At 42.5% G+C, this 23,013-nt stretch overlaps 1 protein-coding gene across 5 annotated transcripts in view; it reads left to right on the plus strand.

The window, feature by feature from the left end:
* The first annotated feature begins 4,007 nt into the window (after positions 1-4,007).
* Positions 4,008-23,013, plus strand: part of agap2 (ArfGAP with GTPase domain, ankyrin repeat and PH domain 2) — a 37,513-nt gene continuing 18,507 nt past the window's right edge. For 2 of the 5 annotated variants that reach the window (XM_061058187.1, XM_061058188.1), the window contains exons 1-7: positions 4,008-4,324; positions 20,312-20,370; positions 21,037-21,124; positions 21,371-21,456; positions 21,597-21,732; positions 22,489-22,623; positions 22,767-22,885. In XM_061058187.1, coding sequence (XP_060914170.1) covers positions 4,162-4,324; positions 20,312-20,370; positions 21,037-21,124; positions 21,371-21,456; positions 21,597-21,732; positions 22,489-22,623; positions 22,767-22,885 — 786 coding nt within the window. In that variant the 5' untranslated portion in view covers positions 4,008-4,161. Of the gene's footprint in view, positions 4,325-11,085; positions 13,441-20,311; positions 20,371-21,036; positions 21,125-21,370; positions 21,457-21,596; positions 21,733-22,488; positions 22,624-22,766; positions 22,886-23,013 lie in introns of those variants that run through there. The other 3 variants (XM_061058183.1, XM_061058186.1, XM_061058185.1) reach the window with 2 other exon arrangements.

The raw sequence follows: 23,013 nt of genomic DNA on the forward strand, positions 1-23,013 counted from the left end.
CGGTCATGGATCGCGTCAGTGTGTCAACCGACCGACGTCATCCGTGTTGTGGGATCTCTGGAACTAAAGCCTCTCTGTATAACTGTGGAGGACGAGATCTGACAGAAGTATAAATAAATAAATGTATTAAAAAAAAAAAATTTAAAAAAAAAAATGAATAAATAAAAAAAATAATAATAATAATGAATAAATACAAAATAAAATAATGAATAAATAAAAAAAATAAAATAATGAATAAATAAAAAAATAAAATAATGAATAAATAAATAAAATAATAAATAAATAAATAATTAAATGTCTCGTCAGATCTCGTCCTCCATACATAACATTGTCTGTGCTTACAATAAAGTTGTTAAAAAAAAGCCTCTCTGTTATAATGAATTATAAGCGTGTTAAATATAACATTTAACTTATTGTACGCTTGATGATACTTTAAATAAATTATATTTACAAATGAAGAATGAGAAAAAGAATCCCAAACTTACCTGGATTTTTAAATGAAATTAAACAATAGGTACATAAAAACTGTATAGACTGTAATAAAAATTATTGGAGACTCTTATTTTATTTATCAGTTTATATGTCAGGGACAATACATTTAGACATTATTATATCTAATTTAAGTGCAACCAATGCAGTGTATGTGCAGTAATCTTTTTTGTTTTGGGGGGGGGGGGGGGGGGGGCTTTTCGTGCCTTTAATGGAGAGATAGGACAGCAGACAGAGCCGGAAACCAGGGTAGGAGAGTAGGGAATGACATGCGGGAAAGGAGCCACAGGCCGGATTCGAACCTGGGCCGCCCGCTCTGAGGACCACAGCCTCCACACATGGGGCGCGCGCACCACCAGCGCCCCTGAGTGCAGTAATCTTGATATGGATAAACCTGTGCACCGATATTGCTTGTTTTTTTCCCGAATCTGGTATTTATCCTTTATTTGTGATATTAATTTGTCCTTATTATATTGTTTTAATGAAAACTAAATGTACCTGTTTTGTTATGTTGTCCCCTGGCTTTGTTTGATGTTGTTTTATTAATGTCTGTTTTTTATTGTTTATCATTTAGGTACCTACCTAACTTTTATTTTCGCTCATATCGTTACACTGTATTTTTATTTTTTTGTAATTTTCTACCCTAAAAAATAAAAAAAAAATTCCCATGTTGTAACATTTAAAGATTGAAAATAATAGAGTGGAAACTATCTCGGTCTGTGTGATGAGCAGGCGCTGTGTGCTCTCTGGTGACAGGATGTTTGTGACACAGGTATTACTCAATGGACTTGATGATACACCAAGGAGAAGTGTGTGACACAGAGTGAAAAAGAAAGAAATGTTTCAGGCTGTTTTACACTATAGCAGCAATTTATTCAACCACGAATCTAAACAGATTTAAAGTAATAATGTAACTCAGTTTATATCATATAATATGATAACAGATAGAAGAAGGGCTGGATGGTTCCTCATAAATATCTGATAACGAATAAGGGGAAGAATAATTCATAAATATTACCCTACTATTCAAAATATGATTAAAAACAAAAGAGACATAAACACAAACTTTTTGTGAGGACCGTCCAGAGACAGTTTATCACCTTTTTTGGCGTTGTAATCACATTAAAACTTCCTGGAAAGCCTTCAGTAGAATTGTTTTCAGAGACTTTGACTTATTGTGGGTGAACGGGCTAAACCGTTTCTACAGAAAAACATTTATATTAAGTAAATGTGTATATTTTCCTTTCAAATAATTTTTTCACAAATGCATATTAAGCTATAAACCCCCCCAATTGTACTATTTTTTATTTTGAACAAAATATAAAACGCATACATAACTCTGATAACAGAAAGGAAATAAAAAATCTGAACATGTGTGCTGATGCTGAATATTTATGTTTAATGTAACATACATATCTCTGGTTTATGTTGCTGCTCTTTGTCTACTGTTCTTGTATTTTTCTAATAAAGACGATAAACATGTTTTTATTGATAAAAAATAACATATTTTAACACATTTCATGCCTTTGCCTTTTTTTCAGGATCTTTAATACCCTGATCCTCCTGACAAAAAATCTGAGTCACTGCCTGATGTTTACTTTTGGAAAAGTTTGATTTTTATTTATTTATTTTTATATATAATCCCCCCTAGTCTTGATTTATGTTTGAATTAACTTGTTCCTGTGTATTTTGCTGTTGTATGTTCATCCTCTTTAAGAGTTTGTATAAACATTTTTTGTAAATGTTAAATTTGTCAATAAAGACGGTTAAAAAAAAAAAATGAGTCACTTCAAAGGCCCCTCACTTCAAAACGTTTTTATTTACTAAAAACACATAAATAGAACATAGACTGTCAATATAAAATAAAATGTATTCTCTCTTCTGGTATTTATATTTCTAAAAATGTATTTTTTTAAATGTATTTACCTGATAAAGTTGTGTTGATGTCACGGGTTATGACCTTTGACCTTTTGTTGTTTCTGGAGGAGTGAAAGAAGTCTGTTGGACCTTGCACAGACTGCCTATAACAAACAAGAGGCTGCTAACAGGCAGGACTCATTGATCTGACAAACATGGAGGATAATGAGAAAGATGAGGATGATGAAGAAGATGAAGAAGATGAAGAGGATGAAGAGGATGAAGAGGATGACTGACCGAGCGGCAGTTAAAAAACGAGTCAGTAAGTTAGCTAATTTGTCGCGGGCTAATTTTAACTGATGTTTGTGTAACATCGTTTATGGTGTCTGTTCTTCCACCTGCCACAATGTGTGTGTTCTGTAATTATTTGTATATTTGGCTCTCTCTCTCAGGTGTAGCGTTTTGTACTCAGCTCAGGTGGAAGTTGAAAGTTTTGCCAGTTGACTTTAAAATGTTGTTCTTCAAAGGGACTCAGAGGTCAAGGTGAATTTCAGAGAGCAAGCACTGTGACAAATATTGTGTTTAAATGTTTGTCTTCACACTTTATGTACTAGAAGGAATCGTTATGTATTGAAATGTCGATCAGATAAGCCCAGAGCAGGCTGGCTCGGGACCCCCAGGGGGGTCGCCAGCCACCAAGATGGGGGTCACAAAATGCCTTCCATAAAAAATTAAAAATCATTAAAAGTATATATTTTTTATCCATTTTTGTAAATATACAAAAAGTAGTCCAATGTCATATAAGACAGTATCGTTAAGTGAAATGGAAATGAAATGAATGTGTTCATTTTTTAGTGTGTGCGTGGCTGTCGCTACATTATAAACCTAACTAACCACCTTAAAGAACAGTGGGGGGTCCCCCCAGTTTCTGTCACCCTTATTTTGGGGGTCACGACCTGAAAAGTTGGGGAACCCCTGTTCTAGACAGTCATGACTCAGAGAGATATTTACAGAGGATACACTGGACATCTGCTGTATTTCTGTGTAAAATGTCGCACATTCTGCCTTTAACTTGAATTTTGTTTGGTAATTTGGGATTCTTATCGCTCTAGCATCTCACACTGCCACACCAAAGAGAGTACTGGCCTCCACAGATTCTGAGAACATCTCCTGCATCCTCTAAAACCAGGCTTTTCAGTGGTGTTTATCAGTGGTAATAATCATGCTTTTGGAAGTAGAAATAACTCATTTTTGGTGCAGATATGATGAAGATACAAAGAAATCAGCAAATATTCCAAAATGATTGACCTTACATCAGTGGCCTTCTCTTTAGGGGAAACAGCAGCAGACTTACATTAAACGTAAAGATAAACAACAAGATTAAAACACAAACTTTGATGTCAGAATTGTAGTTAATTGTGTTTTATTTATAGTATTTCCAGGTTAAAGCAGCACATCATGTCGTAAGGTAAATTTCTGCCTCAGCTGCTTTTCAGTGGTGTGACCACGACAGCATTCAGACCTGCTTTCTACTGAAGAACAAGGTTTAAAATAAGGAAGTGAATTCAGTTCAGTTCAAACCTGCAGGAGGAAACGGAGACACAAACTGTCGTGAGCTGACTTTGTGGTCTAGATAGAGAGAGAGAGAGAGAGAGAGAGAGAGAGAGACGGCGAGAGAGGCGCCGCGGCTTCTTTTTTTCTGCTTCTTCTTCTGTCTGAAGACGGCGTTCACCTGGTGGAACTAACAGCCAGGAGGTTCAAATGGGCTGAAGCGAGCAACTTTTGCTTCACTTAACAACGGATCCATGTGTCAGGATGAGCAGCAACAGCAAATCAGTGAACTCCACTGCAATAAAGGCAGAGATCAAGAGGCATGAATCTCTCCAGAGGGCAATCAGTAGACTTTCCAAGCAGTTTGAAAGAGTCGGCGATCAACAGCTGCGCTCAGGCCTCAAAGTTTACCTCCACAGTATTGAAGGTAAGACCTCTTTTTTTTTTTTGGCTCTTTGTGATCGACGTGTGTTTGATGTGTCAGGTAAGAAAAGCAACACGTAAACCTTTCTGCTAAAGTTCACACTGAAAGGTCAACTTACAAATGAGTGTAACTTTTTTAGGATGCTCGTGTTAAAAATCATCTGCAAACTATCAGTGTCGACTTTGGTTTACAGCCGCTCTCTTCTTCAGTAGTCGTCGTTGGGTGTTGTTCTGGGAACATGACAGCGAAGGTGATTGATATCTGCACCTCTACTTCCTGTCTCTATCGGTGTGTTTTTTTCTGTGGAAATAGTTCTCTCTGTTTTTTCAGTTCTCATTTTACTCTGAGGCCGCGATAATTCACCTTTCGGGTCGGGTTTTATAACTTTTATTTATCAGTCAGCCTCTGGACCCCGGCCGACCAATGGCAACATCCCTCAGCAGCCATCGCCATGGCAGCAGGATGAAACCTGCTGTGTGGCCTACTTCCTGTCTGCCAATCTGCAACTGCCCTCAAAGCCACTTCCTTTCAGACAAACAGAGCCTTTACATGTGAAGCTGATCACTTTGACATCATTTCCTCATATCTCCACTTCCCACCGCTTCTTCTTTAAAGTGACACAACGTGTTACTCTTAAACTCCCACTTGTTTTTAAAAAAAAAATCTCATCTGCAACTTCTTTTCTCTCGAACCGCAGCAAGAAGGTGAGAAGTTTATTTTGCATCATTTACTGAAGCAACGATGAAAATAATTCTCTGTAAGAAGTGAAAGTTCACCATGACGTCATACTGAAATAAATTAATATCTTTATTGATTGATATTCTTAATTTGAACATCATATTAAAGACAAGTAGAAGGGTAACTAAACATGAAAAGCAGAAGAAAATATAGAAAGTAAAACTAAATGATAACATCAAAGAGACACAGAGGAGCAGGATGATACATATTTGACCTTTCCCCCTTAAATCAAACTTGTTCACAAAGCTCAAATCTGCTCGTCTTGAAAACATACCGGAAACACGACATAAACTACAAGCGGCACCATCGGCCTGTAGTCAGAGCAGGAGGAGAGAGAGACTTTGAGGCATTTCTCTCCAGCTCCTCTGATCAGAGTCAGGAGGCGAGAAGAGAGCTCTCAGATCAGACACGGTGAGGGAGAGCCTAGCGGTTATGATGCACGCCCTATGTGCAGAAGTTATAATCTCAAAAGAATCTGTCGTGGGTTCGAATCCGCCCTTTGCTGCACGTCATCCAGCCCACTCTCTCTCCTCCCAACACTTCCTGTCACTCTTCACCTGTCCTCTCCAATAAAGGAAGAAAGACCCAAATACAGTTTAAAAATAAATGAATAAATAAAAATATGTCATTGACCTTTACAAGTCCAGATAAACTTCTTATCTCAAGATATGAAAATATGAAAATATTGAAGTTTCTTGAAATGAGATGTTCAGAATATTTAATTTCAAGGAAGTCAACATGTACGTTTTCCTCTCTGCGTTGTCAGATATTTTTGACTCATTACACACAAATGTTTTGCTTCTTGAAGTAATTTGTTAATCTGGATTCGTTAAGTGAATTATGATTCATATTAAGTGTGATGAGAAACAAATTATTAGACTTATTAATTTACTCAGATTTGAGTTTCTGCAGTGTACTCACACAACTACAGCATTACCAGTGATGGAAAGTAGGGACACTTTCTCAAACCCTGCATTTCTCTGGGTTGCTTATTATTCATTTAAGTACTTGATTTTCTGATATATAAAGTAATAATGTAGTTTTTAAATAATAATAATAATATATACAACTGTTTTTCAAAAGAGGTTAATGTACTTGTTTAGTGGACAGATTTATTTACTTTGCAAGTTAAGATGTAAAAGGAACAAATTAGTAAGAAAATGAAGAAAGAAAGTAATACAATAGGGGCTCTCGTAGCCTAGTGGTCAGTGCATGTGCCTCATGTACGGAGGCTGTGGTCCTCCAAGCGGGCGGCCTTGGGTTCGAGTCCAACCTGTGGCTCCTTTCCCGCAGGTCATTCCCCACTCTCTCTCTCTCTCCCTGATTTCTGACTCTATCTGTCCTGTCTCTAATAAGATGCATAAGCCCCAAAATAAAACCAAATAAAATGATGAAATATGTCTCATATTAAGAATCAGGTTTATTGCCAAATAGTTTTTACTCACAAAGACTTCAGCTCAGCCTGTTAGCTCATACAGTAATCAATAAGAAGAACGCCTCATTAAGCTAATTCCCCTGTTTGTCTGTGAGCTGAAGGTCACTCATCTTCAGTCTGCTTCTGGTGAGTTTTGAGGTCCTTTTAAGGAGCTGGCAGATCTTAAAACACTCTAAAGAGACCCCCCCCCCCTCCCTGTGTGTAAAAACACTCACTTTCTTTTCTCTTCGGTATAATTAGGCTGCTGGAGTGTCTGTGCCGTAGTGAGGATCAAAGTCGGTGTATATCCTCTGTGGGGGCCTGGATCTGTGAGTGTAGAGTTCACGGCTGCAAAAAAAAAAAAAGAGAGAGCCACCTCTCCTGTGGACTTAATAAGCAAGTGGGATGTGGTCGGTTGATGCCGTGTGCCAAGAATAAGGCTGGGAGCAGGGGAGAAAAAAAAAAATACATAAAGAAAGACTTGGAGAAAAAGGAGTGAGGTGGGAGCTAAATGAAGACTTTTAAATGTGAATCTGACGGCTGCTCGCTGCAGCATGGCGGGGACGAGGACAGCTCACAGTGAAGGAGAAATGAAAACTCACCCAGCATGACCACTGCCCTTGGCCACTGTCCATCTGACAGCAGCTGCCCATGGGTGTCGGTGTGGGGAGAGCTTTGTCTGTAAGCATGCACGTGAGTCTCTTTGCATAGAGAGAAAGTGTCCGCCTGTTTATCTGCCTTTGTATGTGGGTAAATAAAAAAAATCATAATCACTGTGCAACCATAATCTGTATGAATTTTAAAACGTAGCCAAGATGGTAAACAGTTCTCCAGTCTGTGACGGGGGAGTCATTCATTAACCATTAGACGAGCTAGATAACCTTTTGTTCCCACAAAATAAGGTGCTTTCTGTTGTGATAGCTGACCAGGGCTGGTTAAAAATGTCGATTCATGACTGCATTGCAATTATTATTTTCCCAATTCAATATCGATTCAGGGAAATCCCGAGATCAAATTTTTCAGTTGTAATGCCACCCATCTCCACTGGGGGTGCTGCTAATTCAGGTCAGCCACAATAGTGAACTTTACATAAAGTTTTTGTCCGTGCCATTACAGCACTGATATTTTCATTATGATTTTTGCTGCAAATTCCGCTCAGGCACAAATGTGCACTTTAGATCACACTGTACTTTAATGTTTTATTATTTTTTTATCAAAGAATAATGCAACGATAAAATACATTTTTAAGTCTGTTTGTTCTAAAGAACAATGCACACATAGTTATTTAACAAATATCAGAAGGTATTGTGATGAGTTATCTGGGTATTCCTGTCATCTATGTATGTGTATTATTAAATTGATGTCGAAGCATATTGATCGATATCGGATTGAATCGTGACCCACAGAATTAAAATCAAATTGAATTAGGAGGTTGAGTCCATAGCCAGCTCTACAGCCGACTGTACTTGTTGATTAATCAGTATAAAGAGGCCGAACACGTCTTTGTAGCGGGCTGAAAACATGTTGAATTGTGTTGAAAATTTAATAAAGGTCGTAATGGGTATTGACTCGCCTTTTGGAGCCACCCTCGTGTGGCCACTAAAGGAACTGCACGTTGTTGCTTTGGCTTTCTTTTCTTGTCGCCTTCTCGCGTGCAGCACTGCAGCAACCTGAGGTGCACTCCAGCACACAGACACAGTCCTGTCATGTCGCCACAGTTGTTAAAAATGGATTTCTACACATGTCGCCTCCCATGAAAGTGTGTTAGGATTTTTATAAAGCAGCTCATCTCGTTCTTTTTTTTTTATTATTCATGAGTCTTCTTGCCGTGGTGTCCCTTCCAGGTCGTGTCGTTTTTTTTTTTCTCCCCCTTGAGCCAAAGGCGGCTGTCGGAGGTCTTTTGTATTCAGTGAGAGTAGTTTATTGCCCTCTCACTGGCTGTGGAAGAGAGGGGAGGGGGGGGGAGCGGGCTGAGCAGGTGGACAGTCAGACCCTGTTTTATGAGATGATGGCGGGAGGCTGCGAGTGGTGCACTGTGGGGAAATGCATCCTCTGATTCCACATCAAGGCCGTTTTTTTTTTTAATCAGAGAGTAATTAACATGAAATTACACACCGGGTAATAATCCAGGAGATGGATGTGTAATCATGTTTGCTGCGGTGTTTATTTTGTGGCACGCAGCATATTTGCAGCAGTTCTTCTTTTATTTGCCTCGATTAAAATTTCTGTTTGTTCAAGATCAGTCGATGCACAGGAAATAGATCGGCAACTATTTTGACTTAATATTAAGCCAGTTTATAAAAGAGATGAATATCTTTGTGTTCAAGCTCACACATCTTAGAATTTGCTGTTATGTTTTGTGTTATGTTACAATAACCTGAATTTCTTTTTTCCGCTTTAGCTGTTAGCGGTCGGACTAAACTAGACAATCAGTCGGCTTTGAGAAAATTAAACATTTATAACAATTTCCTATAATTAGAGATGGGACCAATCCGATCTAATATCGGTATCTGGTCCGATATTGAAGTAATTTACCTATCGGATATCGGACTGACGGAGCTGATTTGCGTCACTGATAAGGAAAGATAGTTTGGCACTTTAAACATTCTCAGCTCCCACAATCTCACTTTAAACACGTTCAGACTGAGCTGTAAGAAGTGCCCACAAATCGTCTCCATGACGACCTTCACACAACAGCTCATTGTTTCTGATAAAAAGTACAATTCTTACTCTTCACTTTGAAAGATTTAATTTGAAAAACCTGACGGCTGCTTCCTGTTTGTATGTGAAGCCAGCACAATGCAACGCTGGGTTTACTATGAGACATTCAAAGACACACAGAACAAACTGAAACAGCAAATGTTTTTCAAGATTATCATCATTTTATAAAAAAACTCTTTAATTTGTGAAGTTTTTCTTCACTTTCATTGCACATTTACATTCTGATTGATGAAAACTCACTGAATTCCCCCCCAACCCCTTCGCCTGGCCTAGTATTTTCACTTTCATTAGATTTTTGAAGACTAGACTTAGAGGGCCCTAATTTGTCTTATTGTATTACAACCTAAGTTCATCAAAATGTTCTATAAATCGTGTTATTTCAATGATCAATAGTATCGAAAACCACAGATGGTTTAAAAAAAGTACAGATCCTCAGTCATAATTTTAAGCTGCTGTGAGCAAAAGAGAGAGCACTGTCCAAATCGAACAAATACGTTGGCAACTTTTTGAAATTACATTTTTGTTGTGAAGGGTTTGTCTGCCTTTATTTAGAGATATGACAGTGGACAGAGTCAGGAATCGGGGAGATAGAGCAGGGAATGACATGTAAGAAAGGAGCCATAGGCAGGACTCGAACCCGAGCAGCCCACCTGGAAAACAACAGCCTTCTTACATGGGACGTACGCACTGACCACTACGACACCGGCGCCACTTTTTGGAATCAAAGACCGTGTGCAGGACTTCAATCAAAAACAAGAGATTAATCAAGATAAGGACATCTGTTTTAATTTGCCTTGATATTAACACGTATTGAAATAATTAGATTTTTACTAGAATCATATTAAAGTTTAAAATTCTGGTGAAACCTGATTAGAAACTGTATTTTGCAAAAGTCCAGGCACAAATAGGTTTCAAATCATGCAAAAGTCCATCAACATTTTTTCTCACAAGTTATAATTTTTTGCTTTCCTTGTGAATGGGTTTGTTTTATTTACACAGAAATAACAGAACATGTGGTTTATTCTTTTTGCATTCTGCGGTCCAACTATTGATGTCCAATATGCTCTCATCCTCTCTCGCTGTTGCTCGCTTCACGCTGTGAGCACAGAGCTCACCCACTTCTGCTAATGAACACATGCCGTAGTAGGCAATAGACTACAAATCAATACACTCGCAGGAAAAACCTCTTTCACTCACATGTACAAGACACACACACTCTCACACACACACACTGAGAAACACCATTTTGGTTACCGAGATCCTGACGCTGATTGTGATTGCAGAATGTACCAAAGCAGGAGAGAGGAAGGGAGGAGGAGGAGGAGGGAGGAAGGACAGGGAGGAGATGATTATGCCACCAGAGCCAGGAAGATTGTAACACCTTAGCAACAAACAAGCCAAGCCTCCCGCCGAGGAGGAGCCACAGAGCGCCACACACACACACACACACACACACACACTCATACACACACATTTCTGCACAGATCGGCAGCTGAAGCGGGATGGATGATGTTCATGAAACTGTTCTGACAGCTGTGTAAATGAAACAGGGAACAGACAGCCCACCCGAGAGCCTTTTTTTTTTCCTCCCCAAACATGCATCCATTATATTGCATCTTCCATTTGTCACTCTCGCACACTACTCTCCCTTCTTCTTTCCTCTCCCTGCTGCTGCTGATCTTTCCTCTGCAGTCTCCAATCATTTAGCAGGTCCAGCTTGTGTGTGTAGCACTGCTGTTTTACCACAAGCCGTTACCCGCTGCCTCCCCCCCCCCCCTTCCTCTCCTCTCCGACTCGCAGCGAGGAAGATGGGAGGGGAGGGGATGGGAGGGGATGAGCAATAAAAAGCAGGGACCCTGCACACGTCTGAGAGGAGCAGAAGCAGAATCACAGATAGAGAAGAGGGGGGAAACGAGGAGTAGGATTCTTCTGCATTGTATGGATTGCTTATTGGAATGAGGAGGGGCATGTAGAGGGAGGGGACACTGGAGATCCAGATTGGTGTGTTTTGCGAGAGCTAAGAGAGAGAAACGCAGAGTGTGGGAGAGAAGAAGAGCGGTGCATGTGTGAGGTTTGTGTGCATGCCTGCATGTGTGTGAGAGTGTGTATGTATGGTGTGTGATGTGCTTCAGACTCGCTGAACCTGCGCGACGGTGGAAGGCGTCGGAGGCGGCCGGGGAGCTGTCGGAGCGGTGACTCGCCTCAGCGACTTCTCCGCGCGCGTGTTGTCATGCTCGACGCCCGGCGCGCTCAGAGGACACAGGCTGCAGCCCGGGAGACGGCGAGAGGGGCGTGATGGCCGGACGCACCCAGGCTCGCTCATGCATCTCCAGATTTACACCTAGGCTTCTGTCGGCGTCGCCTTTCCCCGATCCCCTTCAGCCCTCGTCGTCGGTGTCCTTCCTGTGCGTCTCCCCGCCACGCTCTCTGAACGGACGCCGCTGTCAACACACATGTGTGGCTGTGCAATGAGCGCTCTCGATCTGGACTGGTTCTCATACAGCTCTGGGGCGTGCTGGGCCACGCTGCTTTAGGGTGACACCGATGCATTTTTAAAGACTTCACCTTTTTTCAGCTGCTGTTGATCATATTTCTGGATGACGTATGATGCGGGGCCGTTATTATTATTCTGAAATCAATCAATCAAGGTTTTTCGCTGAAGAGGATGGAATGAACAAACGTTTAAGACGCTGCACATAAAGAATAAGTAAATAATCATCATCAGGAACGAGGCGTCCATAATGAAGATTTATTTCCCTCAGTGGCGGTCGGTTTTAATTGGGTGTTTTCTAGGAACAAAAGAGCTGATTGGACTCCACTGACCGAGTGTTGAAGGTTGTCAGGAAGAGATTTTCTTTCCTGTTTCCGAGACAAATGAAAAATTGCGGTCGTTGAAGAAAATCCGTGACTGAAATTAGAAATTGGAAAACAAAGAAGCGGGGATTTTTGGGGAATGGATACAAGCAGCAGCCGCTCTGCTGTTGAATCTTCCAAGGAGAAACTTAATCTCCCTCCGTGTAAGTTTTCGGTCACAGTCGTGCCGTCGAATTCTTCCACATCCCTTTCCGCTGGCACGCCGTCAGCGGTTCATGTCGCTCTGTCTGGCTTCATTCATCTACTGTGTGTCTACTGAAGCCTGTCCACATGAGCGGAGGCGGCGCCCTGCAGCAACGCACCACCTACCTCATCTCCCTCACCCTTGTCAAGGTAGAGGCCGTGGAGGAGAATGGAGGGGAGGCCAAGAGCGGCGCCCAGGGGAAGGAGGTGGAGGTGGAGGTGGAGGTGGAGGTCGGGCAAGGGGGCAGGACTGGGAAAGGCGAGGCTGAGGCGGGAGGTTACGCCCCTGCACGGGCTGAGAATGGAGCCGGGGTTGTTTTAGGACAACCACAAAAGGTTGAGGATGCTGCTGATGGGAAGGAGGGGAGGTCGACTGAGGAACCTCTCGGCTCTCCCTCAGTCGACGTCCTGAGTAAAGGGAGCGAAAAGCCAACGGGCAACCTCTCCATTCCTTTACCGACAAAGTCTGTGGAGGTCGATTTCACACGAGCGGAGAAGACGCTCTCCACTCCAGAGGCGAAGCAATGCAGGTCGCCCTCGCTGACCAAAACGACCCCGACCGAGGCGGTCGAGCCCAGCCGCACCCCGACCAGGACCAGCCTCCCGATCCGCCCGGTGGGGCAGCGGCCGGTGAGCCTGCTGAAGTCTCACAGCAGCGTCGCCACCCGGGGCCGAGAATCCCGGGAGGGTCGAGAGCGCAGCCCGACTTCGGCACAGAGCCTCGACCGCAAGGACTGTCGCATGCCGACGCGCTCGCCCGGCCCCTGCAGGGCCTCGTGGGCGGAGGCGAGCAGGCCCGACGGATGGAGGGACCTGAGAGACGAAGCCCAAGCTGGAATCACTCTCGAGATCGGAGGTAGCATGGCCGCCGTGATGAGAGACATGCCGAGGAAAGAGAGACTAAAGGCCGGGTCCGCTTCCCTACCTGCGCCCGCGACCCAAGCCTCCAAACCGGCGCGCAAAGGTAAAAGCCGCACGCTGGATAACAGCGATCTGAACAGCCTCTCTGAAGACCTCGGGCTGGCGAGGGAGGCTCAGCAGGCCCAGCAGGGCCAACGAGGCTCCGCGAAGGACCGGAAGATGCTGAAGTTCATCAGTGGCATTTTCACAAAGAGCAGTTCCGGGGCAGCCGGGTCGTCGTCCACAGCGCCTCCTGTCTACATACAGAGAGACTCCAGCGAGGAGGAAGGTAGGAGGTCGCTAACGCACGCCCGACATCTAGAGTTCTTCTGATTTAAATACAGGGAACAGAAATGTTTATGATACTTCCTTATGTGCGGGAGTTTTTTGCAACTGTATGATACAGAAAATTTTTCCTTTTCTTTGCCACTCCAACGCAGCTGCACTGAACAGTCACCTAGAAGTGTTATGGCTGCCAACTGTAACAACTGTTTTCAAGTAGGAATGAAGAACACATTTCCCATTATGTAATTGGTAACCACAGAAAACAGTTGTGTTGTGCCAGCAAGGAATGTAATGTTACTGGGAGTAACGCTCAATTAAGAATGTACCATGTACTTAAGCTCATGATTTTTGGAGTCACTCTGCTGGTTTTTTGGGTAAGAGCTCCTCAATTGTTGTTTCTGAGTTTTTAAATAGGAGACAAAGTGAAAGCTGAGGTCCAAAACAAACACAGAATAAAGCAGCTTTACGTTAAAAATCAACAACCCTTCAAACGCTTGTGAACAGACACAAATCAGAGAAATGTCAAAAAAAAAAAAACCTTCCCATATAGAAATGTTTGATTTCTTTCTCAGTTGTGACCGGCCGTCCAAAGAGATGATTTAAGACAGCAGGATATGGGCTGTCTGGGAAATCCAGGAGTCTAAATCAGTAACAGAAAAGATAAATATGGTAGCTGAAATTTCCTGACATCATTGTCTCCTCTTCAGCTAATCCAAGCACACATGTATGATATCAACCCATTATCAGAGACCCTCCAGCTCCTGTCATCATCAGAGTGGAGCCTCTTCATCTGTGCACAGGCATCCATTTAAAAATGAGTTCGGGGTGGGGTTGGGTGGAGTAGATCTTTTCAGAGAACCCCACACACAGAACACATTTACAGGCTTTAATTCTGTCATGAGACATTTCCTGAAGCCATGTGCGACTACACATTTATGACAGATGAAGCTCTTTGATGTGAGAACTGACAATGGAACCATCTTGGACGGTCTTAATCTAATTCCCCCTCAGAGCGCGGGGAAGATTTCACACCGCTGGAGGGGTAATCTCTCCACGCACACGCACACATACGTCACATACACACACTTAAGCAGCGTTCCCAGCATGGCTTTAAGTCTCATAATGAAGCCAGAGGGGAGAGAGGAGCCGCTGGTGTGATCACTGTTGGGTTGCACTGCTCCTCACCTCGGCTGTAGTTCAGGAAACGCTTGAGAGCGAGGGAACGACGCGAGGCGATATTTGTCACCCATGTTCAAAAAGGGAAGAACATTTCTAATCCTGTCTTTGATAGTCCGCCCACTGCATGAGCTGCCATCCCTGCTCACTTATTGTTTTTTTATGTCTGAGAGGCATTTAAATATGTCAAAGCGTTCGTTTTGCTTTTTTTTAAAAAGAATTAGCATCTTCTGTTTGGGAGTTACTAATTTTTCCCCCTCCTGGCTGTGTGTCGACGACGGCTGCGGCGTTCAACAGAGCGCCTCTTTCAGACAAACATGTTTGCTCAAAGAAAGAGCGAGTGTCAGCCTGTGGGAGTGAGTGAGCCTGTGTGTGTGTGTGTGTGTGTGTGTGTGTGTGTGTGTGTGTGTGTGTGTTTAATACATTCATTCACTCATTGTGTATTCACACTGTTACACATGCACACTGTGGATTCACTTCAAGTAGTGAGACTAGCCTTGCCAACTACACACACACACACACACACACACACACACACACACATGCACGCTTGCACACAAACATACTAAGGGCAGGAGGAAGTGTTGCCATGGCAACCGGCAGGACTGCTGCTTCTACTGCTGCTACAGAGGCTGATGAAACAGAGGAGGAGGTGGAGGAGGATGATGAGGGAGCCGTGGTGTGCAAGCGTGTGTGTGTGTGTGTGTGTGTGTGTGTGTGTGTGACCGGGCGTTGACACAGGCTGACAGGATTCTGACAAAAACAGATTTAAGTTAGAAAATTGGCGTTTTCGGATGAGAGCTACAGGCTATACATACGGGGGAGGAGGGGGGGTTTCAGAGGATCACACATGGTTGGTTTGGAGCAGAGAGTGTGGATAATTGGCTTTCTGTGGAAATGTGTGTGTCGAAGCAGCAGAAGGATCACACTTGTCTGATCACTTCTGGCAGCGGCAGCCGGCCATAAAGAGAGCTTTGAGTGAGAGAGACAGACAACAGTGTCAGTGCGTTTCTCTCTTTGCGTGGTAGGAGTTGCCCCCTTTTTCCCCCCCCAGATCTAAAGCGCATCACGAGCGGTTGAATGTGTGAAGTCGCGGCCTGAACGCTCCGCAGATTTACAGCTGGGCTCGAATTTAATCATCATCTGTCTTTTGAAGGACACGCCACACATTTAACAGCATGCACTACGTCTTTCTGACTAATCTGCAGAATACTCCCCCTGTAGCCTTTCTATGTTTCCCGCTTCTATATGTTTATACTCTCTCTGTGAACAATGTTAGCAGCCTAGAGGATGAGAACGACGCTCCACTGACCTTTTCACTCGAGCACTATCAGAAAACCAAAATCTTCACTCGTATATGTGGGAACATCTCTGTACCTTTTTTTCATAATTTCTTGCTTCCCAGAGGATTCATAACTCAGCTGAGACTAAATAAAAGCTGGAATATCAACCTTATTAGGTCACATCCCAGTTATATAGAGCCAAAACAAAAACAAAACCTAAACTTAGACCAAACATTTTCAACCAATTACTCAGTATTTGAATTTTAGCTGCAAAGCGTTAGTTAGCGTCAGTTAGCGAGAAAGCTAATCTAAACCAGTGTGTGTGCTTTTAAGTGATTGCCACCTCAAACTTTGTTCCTTTTTCTAAAAACACTTTGGTTACTTTGGCTTGATTTATTCACGTTAAGGTCATTAGTATCGGTGGCATCTCGAGGTTCATGACATGTTTATTCTAGAGGCTTTGTCTCTCTCCTCACATGCAGTACTTTGTTGGTTATTACACACCCGTTTTTCAACATTGAAATCAAATTCCTTGCCACATCATGATTAAGATGCTGATAAAAAAAATCAAATTTGATGTTCACTGCTAAATTTGAATCCCTTAAGTGCGTTGGTTTATGACGAGATTTCTGCACAATTACATTCCTAAGCTTCAGCTGTTCTTGGTCTTCTGTTATAAAGAATGCAGACAAACCCCTCAAGCGGTTATTTATTGGACATCTTTTATTTTGGATGCGTGCTGGGAGGTCCGAGGTATGAGAGCAGGGTTCTGGTGCCTGGTTTCGTCTTCAGGGTGGAGGTCTCGGAGCTGGGCGTTGGAATATTGAGGTCTTGTAGAACAGAAATCTGGACACAGGAAATTACAAGATTAATACAGCGAAACTAATTTTATAGACATTTTTTTGGCACGATAAAGTTCTGCACCACAGGTTACGTTGGTCAAAATGTTCTGAAGGTTGAGTACACTCCAAATTGTGTATTGAGTATTGTTGTTGGCTGCAGCTTTGGTTTGAGCTCGGTCGAGGTCATAAAGTAGCAACTCTCTTTTTGTTGTCTCTTTTGGTTTTCCCCTCAGGCTCTTTTTCTCTTTTCTCGTCTGAAGCTGCAGCTGGGTGTCTGAGTGTGAGCATCACTTCACATCCAGGGCATGCCACCTCTTCTGCCCCTCAGCGACCTTGGCACAGCTGTGTGCAACCCGACTCCGCTAGATTACTGTACTGTCTGTTGTCTGTGTGTGTGTGTGTGTGTGTGTGTCTGTGTCTGTGTGGATGTCCATGTTGTTTGTTCAGCACATTGGAAAACACATTTTTGCAGCCAGCCAAATCAAACTTGGTCTCGTTTCATATCGGGGCTGAAAGGATTAGTTTGTTAGTCAGTTGGCAGAAAATGTAAAACGATGATAATCAGTTCATCGTTTCGTTGGTGTTTCTCTGATATGTGAGATTTGTTTTCGTTTTTTATGTCACAGTGGACTGAATAACTTTGGCTTTTGGACTGTTAGATCACAACAAGGTATTTGTAGAGATCATCACTGGCATGTTCACACTGCAAGCTGTAGAGGTAAATATAGAGATACATCACTCCAATCCCATTTCTACTCTTAACTCCTTTTTTTAAAATGTGACAAATTACAGTTCCCAGTGTGAACTGGTCACAGCTATTAAAAGGAAGAAGTCTAAACTCAGCATGCTTCTTGTATACTAGTGAACACAGACCGCTAAAGTGAGCCTTTATGTGTTTTTTACTTTTTCATGGAGCACGCTTTGTGGCTTCTACCTCTGCATGGAGGATTCATGTGAGAGCCAGGAGGGTTTGGATCATAAAACTGATTGAATCCATTAATTCAGAATTTGAGGTGTCTGTCAACGGCAGCACAGAATTGTGGCTGATGATCATCTAAAGCAGCGGTTCTCGACTGGTAAAGCCTCAAGACCCGCCAACAACTCCACCATGAAAGATCACAACCTAAAATTTCTGACGCTTTTCAACCAATCAGATTTATTTAATGAAAAAACTGTGCAGTTTGGACTTCAAACGTTGTAAAACACGTAATAGATCATAGAAATGGAACTAAGAAAAACATGTTCAAAAGGCGCTTTATAGACACATGACGTCCCTGACATCCAGCCACCACCATCGGACTGTGTCGTCCCGACAACCACCGCCGTCCTCATCCATGCACGTCCTGCTCCGGCCTCCACTTCAGCGACAAGGAAGTGAGGACAACAGGAACGAGAGGAATACAAAGGAGAAATCCTTCCTGCGTATTGTCCCATATACTCTGTTTGTAAAGCGCCTCGAGATAACACTTGTTATTTGGCGCTATACAAATAATGGTTGATTGATTGACATTTTCCATCCCTTAAAAAGACTCTGTGACCCACCAGTTGAGAACCACAGATTTAAAGTGACATGAACGTTTGTGTGCTTTCCAGTTTGACTGTTCAGATCAAGATCACAAAGTGAAGAAGTCTGAACAGTAACTGATTGAGTACAATGAATGAAAGACTTTGTTCAGACTTCAGGCTAATGAGAAGTTTAAGACAAACATTTTGTTCACTCTCTCATTCAGAAGAGATCAGATTGGATTTATGTTTCCGAACATCAACCAACCGATCTGCATGAGCCGCTGTGGTTATATTAGGAGTATGATGATGCAGCTTTCCATCCCAGACGCATTAGCAGTGGAGATCCTTAATTCAAATTATTGTGGTGTCGAGTCACTCTGAGAACTCTTTCACTACACCACAAACATCTCTGAAACAAGAAGCTGCTCTGCTGCAGACTCTCTGATGTATTTCTGTCACTCTGGATTTTGTTTCCCCTTTGTGTCTCCTTGCTAGTGACAAAAAAACCGACAACTTTGCTATCTGATTTTAGCAGCTGAGAGGCATCTGCAGAAATAACATTGGAATCATATTTCAATCCAGCTCAAAGTGGGGTTTAGATCTAATTTGCCAAAAGAGCATGTAATAGATCTTTATTTGCTGTGCAGACTTTCTAAAAATCCAATGCAAAAAAAACCCCAGAACTGCAAAAACTGCAGCTTACTTGTTGAGTCTCTTGATATGAAATGTATTATCTTAAATAGTAAGTACATGTCATTTAATGAGGCTTAACATGTACAAGTTGCTTGCTGCATTGGCAAATGTTTTTGCTCATTACAAATAATCCAGGCCTTGTTTTTTGTCTGGAAATGGAAATTAATTAAAGGTCACATCTCCTCCTCCTTTTAAACCAGTTTCAATAAGTCTCAGAGCTCCTCAAAACATGTCTGTGAAGTTTCTTGTCCTAAATCCACTCTGATCCTGTATTTGATCATGTCTATGAACCCCTCTATTTCAGCCCTGCTCAGAACAGGCTGTTTCTGCGTCTGTACCTTTAAATATGTAAATGAGCTGTGTCTGACCACGCCCCCTCTCTGGAAGGGCTTGGGTGTCTCGGTGCTTTCTCGCTCCATGTCCTATTGTTTACAGTGAGAAGGCAGACTCAGAGGGCAGAACAAACACCTAGCTGTGGGAGTGTCACCCACCTGGGGGAGGGGCTACTGCCCTTTGTGATGTCATGAAGGGAAAATCTCCAAACGGCCTGTTTGAGCACACATTTTCTGAAAAGAGGAGCAGGTAAAAGACGGAGAGGATGGACTTTTCTCATTATGGGGGGGTTTGTAGGCAGACTAGAGACACATGATGAAGTGGATTGTGACCTTTAAGCGTAGTGAGATCATTTAGGACTGGAAAGTCGACACAAACACTTGTTAAGATTTAAGTTTTTGCAGTGCTGCTGGTCAACGAGTTGGATCAAATCCAAATGGACGAGACCTGGTTCCTTTTGTTTATGCTTTTCAAACCGCCATGAACACCAGGTCTCACCTAAATTAGAGAACAAAAATCAGATTTAGGGAACTAACGCCTGCAGTCAGGACAAAAGCGTGTGAGGACATTTTGATGTGCCGTTTTGACTTTTCACAGCCTTAAGGTAAATCAGTCAATCAATCAGAAAAACACTCACCAACGTCACTAATCGTTAGTTGCAGCTCTAGTTGGTTTTCATTCAAACCCACTGACGACTTTTTGATGTTTGATTGGCAGCTGAATTTAACCTTTCAGTAAAAGCGTGGTGCAGACGCAGCTGCCCGTCATTTATAGCACATGGGAGGCAAAATGGCTTAATGACTGGTGTGGCCGCACCTTGTTGGATCCCCTGCTGTCACTTAAAGGTTATATTCATTAAGATGACCTGCTAGGCCGTACGTGTGCTCATAGCTAACCGTCACGCAGCAGCTGTGTGATTTATCGCTCTCCCGCAGGACGCTATGATGGCTGCCCTTTTTACTGTGCATGATCAAAATGATGAATCTCTCTCTCTCTGAGTCTCTGCATCGCTGACTGTTTGTCTCTGTCTGTCTCCCTCCAGTAAATATTGCCAACAGCCAGGAGTGGACGCTGAGCAGAGCCATCCCCGAGCTCAGGCTGGTGAGACGAGAATGCCAACACATGCAGCGTGCACACTCCTGAACCACAAACACAAGAACATGTTCAATTTCAACTTATCATATATGTGAAATTTAATAACAGGGATCTAGAGTGAACAAACTAAAGATTTGAATTCAGGTCCAACTGCTTTTTGATGCTCCGTAGGTTTAAATACCAAAGTTTTTAAAAAACAGATCTTCACACATTTTAACCCAAAGCAGCGGAGAGAGAGAGAGCGTTTCAAAAATACATTAGCAAGGTTTCAGTACAGACAACTGCACACTGTCTACGTATGTGTGCAATGTAGACAGTGTGCAGGAGTTTGGCTGCAGTATTGGTCACTAAAAACAAGAATTGTCTCAATATTTTTGTTGCCATGGTATTGAAAAATCGTTCAATCCCTAGTTTCTACTTTACGTCCTTTACATCTGACCTCCATATTTAGATAAACTAAAACGAGATGTAATCGAATGGCCTGAGCTGTCGATCTGCTGACGGAAAAAAAAAACTGAACTAAAAAAAAAAATGACAACACACCAGAAAGAGGAAGTAAAACATTTCGGCCGAGCTTATTTCTAATTCGGTCAGAGCTTTTTATATTTTGAAACATTACACTGAGATGTGTGTGAACTTCACGGTGCTGTATTTCCTTCCCTCTTCTCTCAGGGCATTCTAGGAAGTCTGAAAAGTGGCAAGTCAGCGCTGGTGAACAAATACATCACCGGCAGTTATGTCGCACTCGAGAAGTCGGATGGTGAGACAAGACGAGTACATCTTCTTTATTGTGTGACGTGTGTCCCTTTTTACTAGATCAAAGCTAGAAAAAAAAAATGTTTTAGCTTCATGATTTAATCCTAAATTTATTGTTTTGTGTCTCCTGTTGAATTATTCTATCACAGAGTAGATTTTATGAAGCTGCGTTATTTGGCTTCTTCCTGTCTCTGTCACACTGCAGCTAGCTTCTGAATCTCTTGTCTGTCATTGTCGCTGTCCTTGTCAGGCGGAAGATATAAAAAGGAAGTGCTGGTGGACGGACAGAGTCATCTATTACTGATCCGGGAGGAGCCTGGTCCACCTGATGCACAGGTGCTTCTTTGTGTGTGTGTGTGTGTGTGTGGGCGAGTGTGCCACAGAGAGAGAGAGAGAGAATATAGTAATTAGTATGCAGAACTGAAATATCTGCAGCCTTCATCATCAATCATCCTCCTCCTCTTCTCTCTCTTCAGTTCAGCAGCTGGGTTGACGCAGTGATCCTGGTCTTCAGTCTGGAGAACGAGGCCAGCTTCCAGGAGCTCTATCAGTACTACAGCCAGCTGAACGCACACCGCACAGACATCCCCGTCATTGTGGTGGGCACCCAAGGTCAGAGGAAAAAAATCACACACATGCAGATTTACATATCATGAGATTAAACCTAGTGTGATTTGAATAATAGTCAGAGGACAAGGCAAAGACAGTTCGGTCCCTGTTTTGAGATTCTGCATCAAAACGCAGAATCTGTGTGAGTGTGGGATCAAATTTGTTTTTTTACTGAGTTTTTATTGAATTTTTACATGTTATACAGCACAAAAAAAGGGGAAAAAAAGCACAGACTTACACATGAGAAACAAAAACAGTGCAGGAATGCATGCTAAAAAACAAAACAGGCAAGGTCAAAGAGTCACATTTTTGCATTATTACATCAAAACAGAAGGAGTCAGGTTTAGGAGTTAGTTCATTCCAGTCTGTACCCGTTTCTCTTGTGCATTCTTTCGTAAGGTCAATCTGCGTCCTCATATATCCAAAGATAGTTCCTCTTGTATATCCATACAGTTCCTTCATCAGTGTTTAGGCGATACCGGTGGGATCAAATATTTGCATCAGATATGTTCAGGTTTCCATTTGTAGGACAGCTTTAATGTCCACTAAGCGTTTCAGTGTGGTACGCTGGACGACAGTAGAGCAGAAGGGGCAGAATGCAATCCAGTTAAACATTGGGAGTTATTTAATGATGATTCATCTTTAAATCAAACGTCTCCTCCTTGAAACGTGAATAAATGGAGAAAGCAATCAGTCTTTAATAAAAGATAAAATATGCAGGACTGTTTTACAGTTTGTGATCTTGTTTTTTCTTTCCAGATAAAATCAGCAGCACAAACCCCCGTGTGATCGAGGATCAGAGAGCCCGACAGCTGTGCATTGACGTGCGTCACTCGCTGTTTTACGAGACCTGTGCCACCTACGGGTTCAACGTGGACCGAGTCTTCTCCGAGGGTGAGTGAGATCGTGTCTGTGTGAGTCACCACGAGGGAAACACGGCTGTTCAGTCAGTGATGTTGTAAACAAAACCTGTGACACATTCTGCTGATAGTCAGAGACGACTGAAACAGAGTCTGTGTGTGTTTTTTTTTAATCAGCCGCTCAGAAGATTGTAGCTCAGAAGAAGCAGGCGGCGCTGCAGGCCTGCAAGTCTCTGCCCAACTCTCCAAGTCATTCTGGAGGCTCCACACCTGGATCTGCAACGTTTCCTGGACAGGTATATCTCATCCAAACAGCTGCAGTTGTTTTTTTAATTCCGTTATACTCGACATTTTGACCCTTTAACCAAAAGGGTCAAAAACAAAACAACATTATAAACCTGTTACTATTCTTTTTTTATTTTTT

The sequence above is a fragment of the Labrus mixtus genome, chromosome 15 (assembly GCF_963584025.1).
Source record: "Labrus mixtus chromosome 15, fLabMix1.1, whole genome shotgun sequence".
Lineage (NCBI taxonomy): Eukaryota > Metazoa > Chordata > Actinopteri > Labriformes > Labridae > Labrus > Labrus mixtus.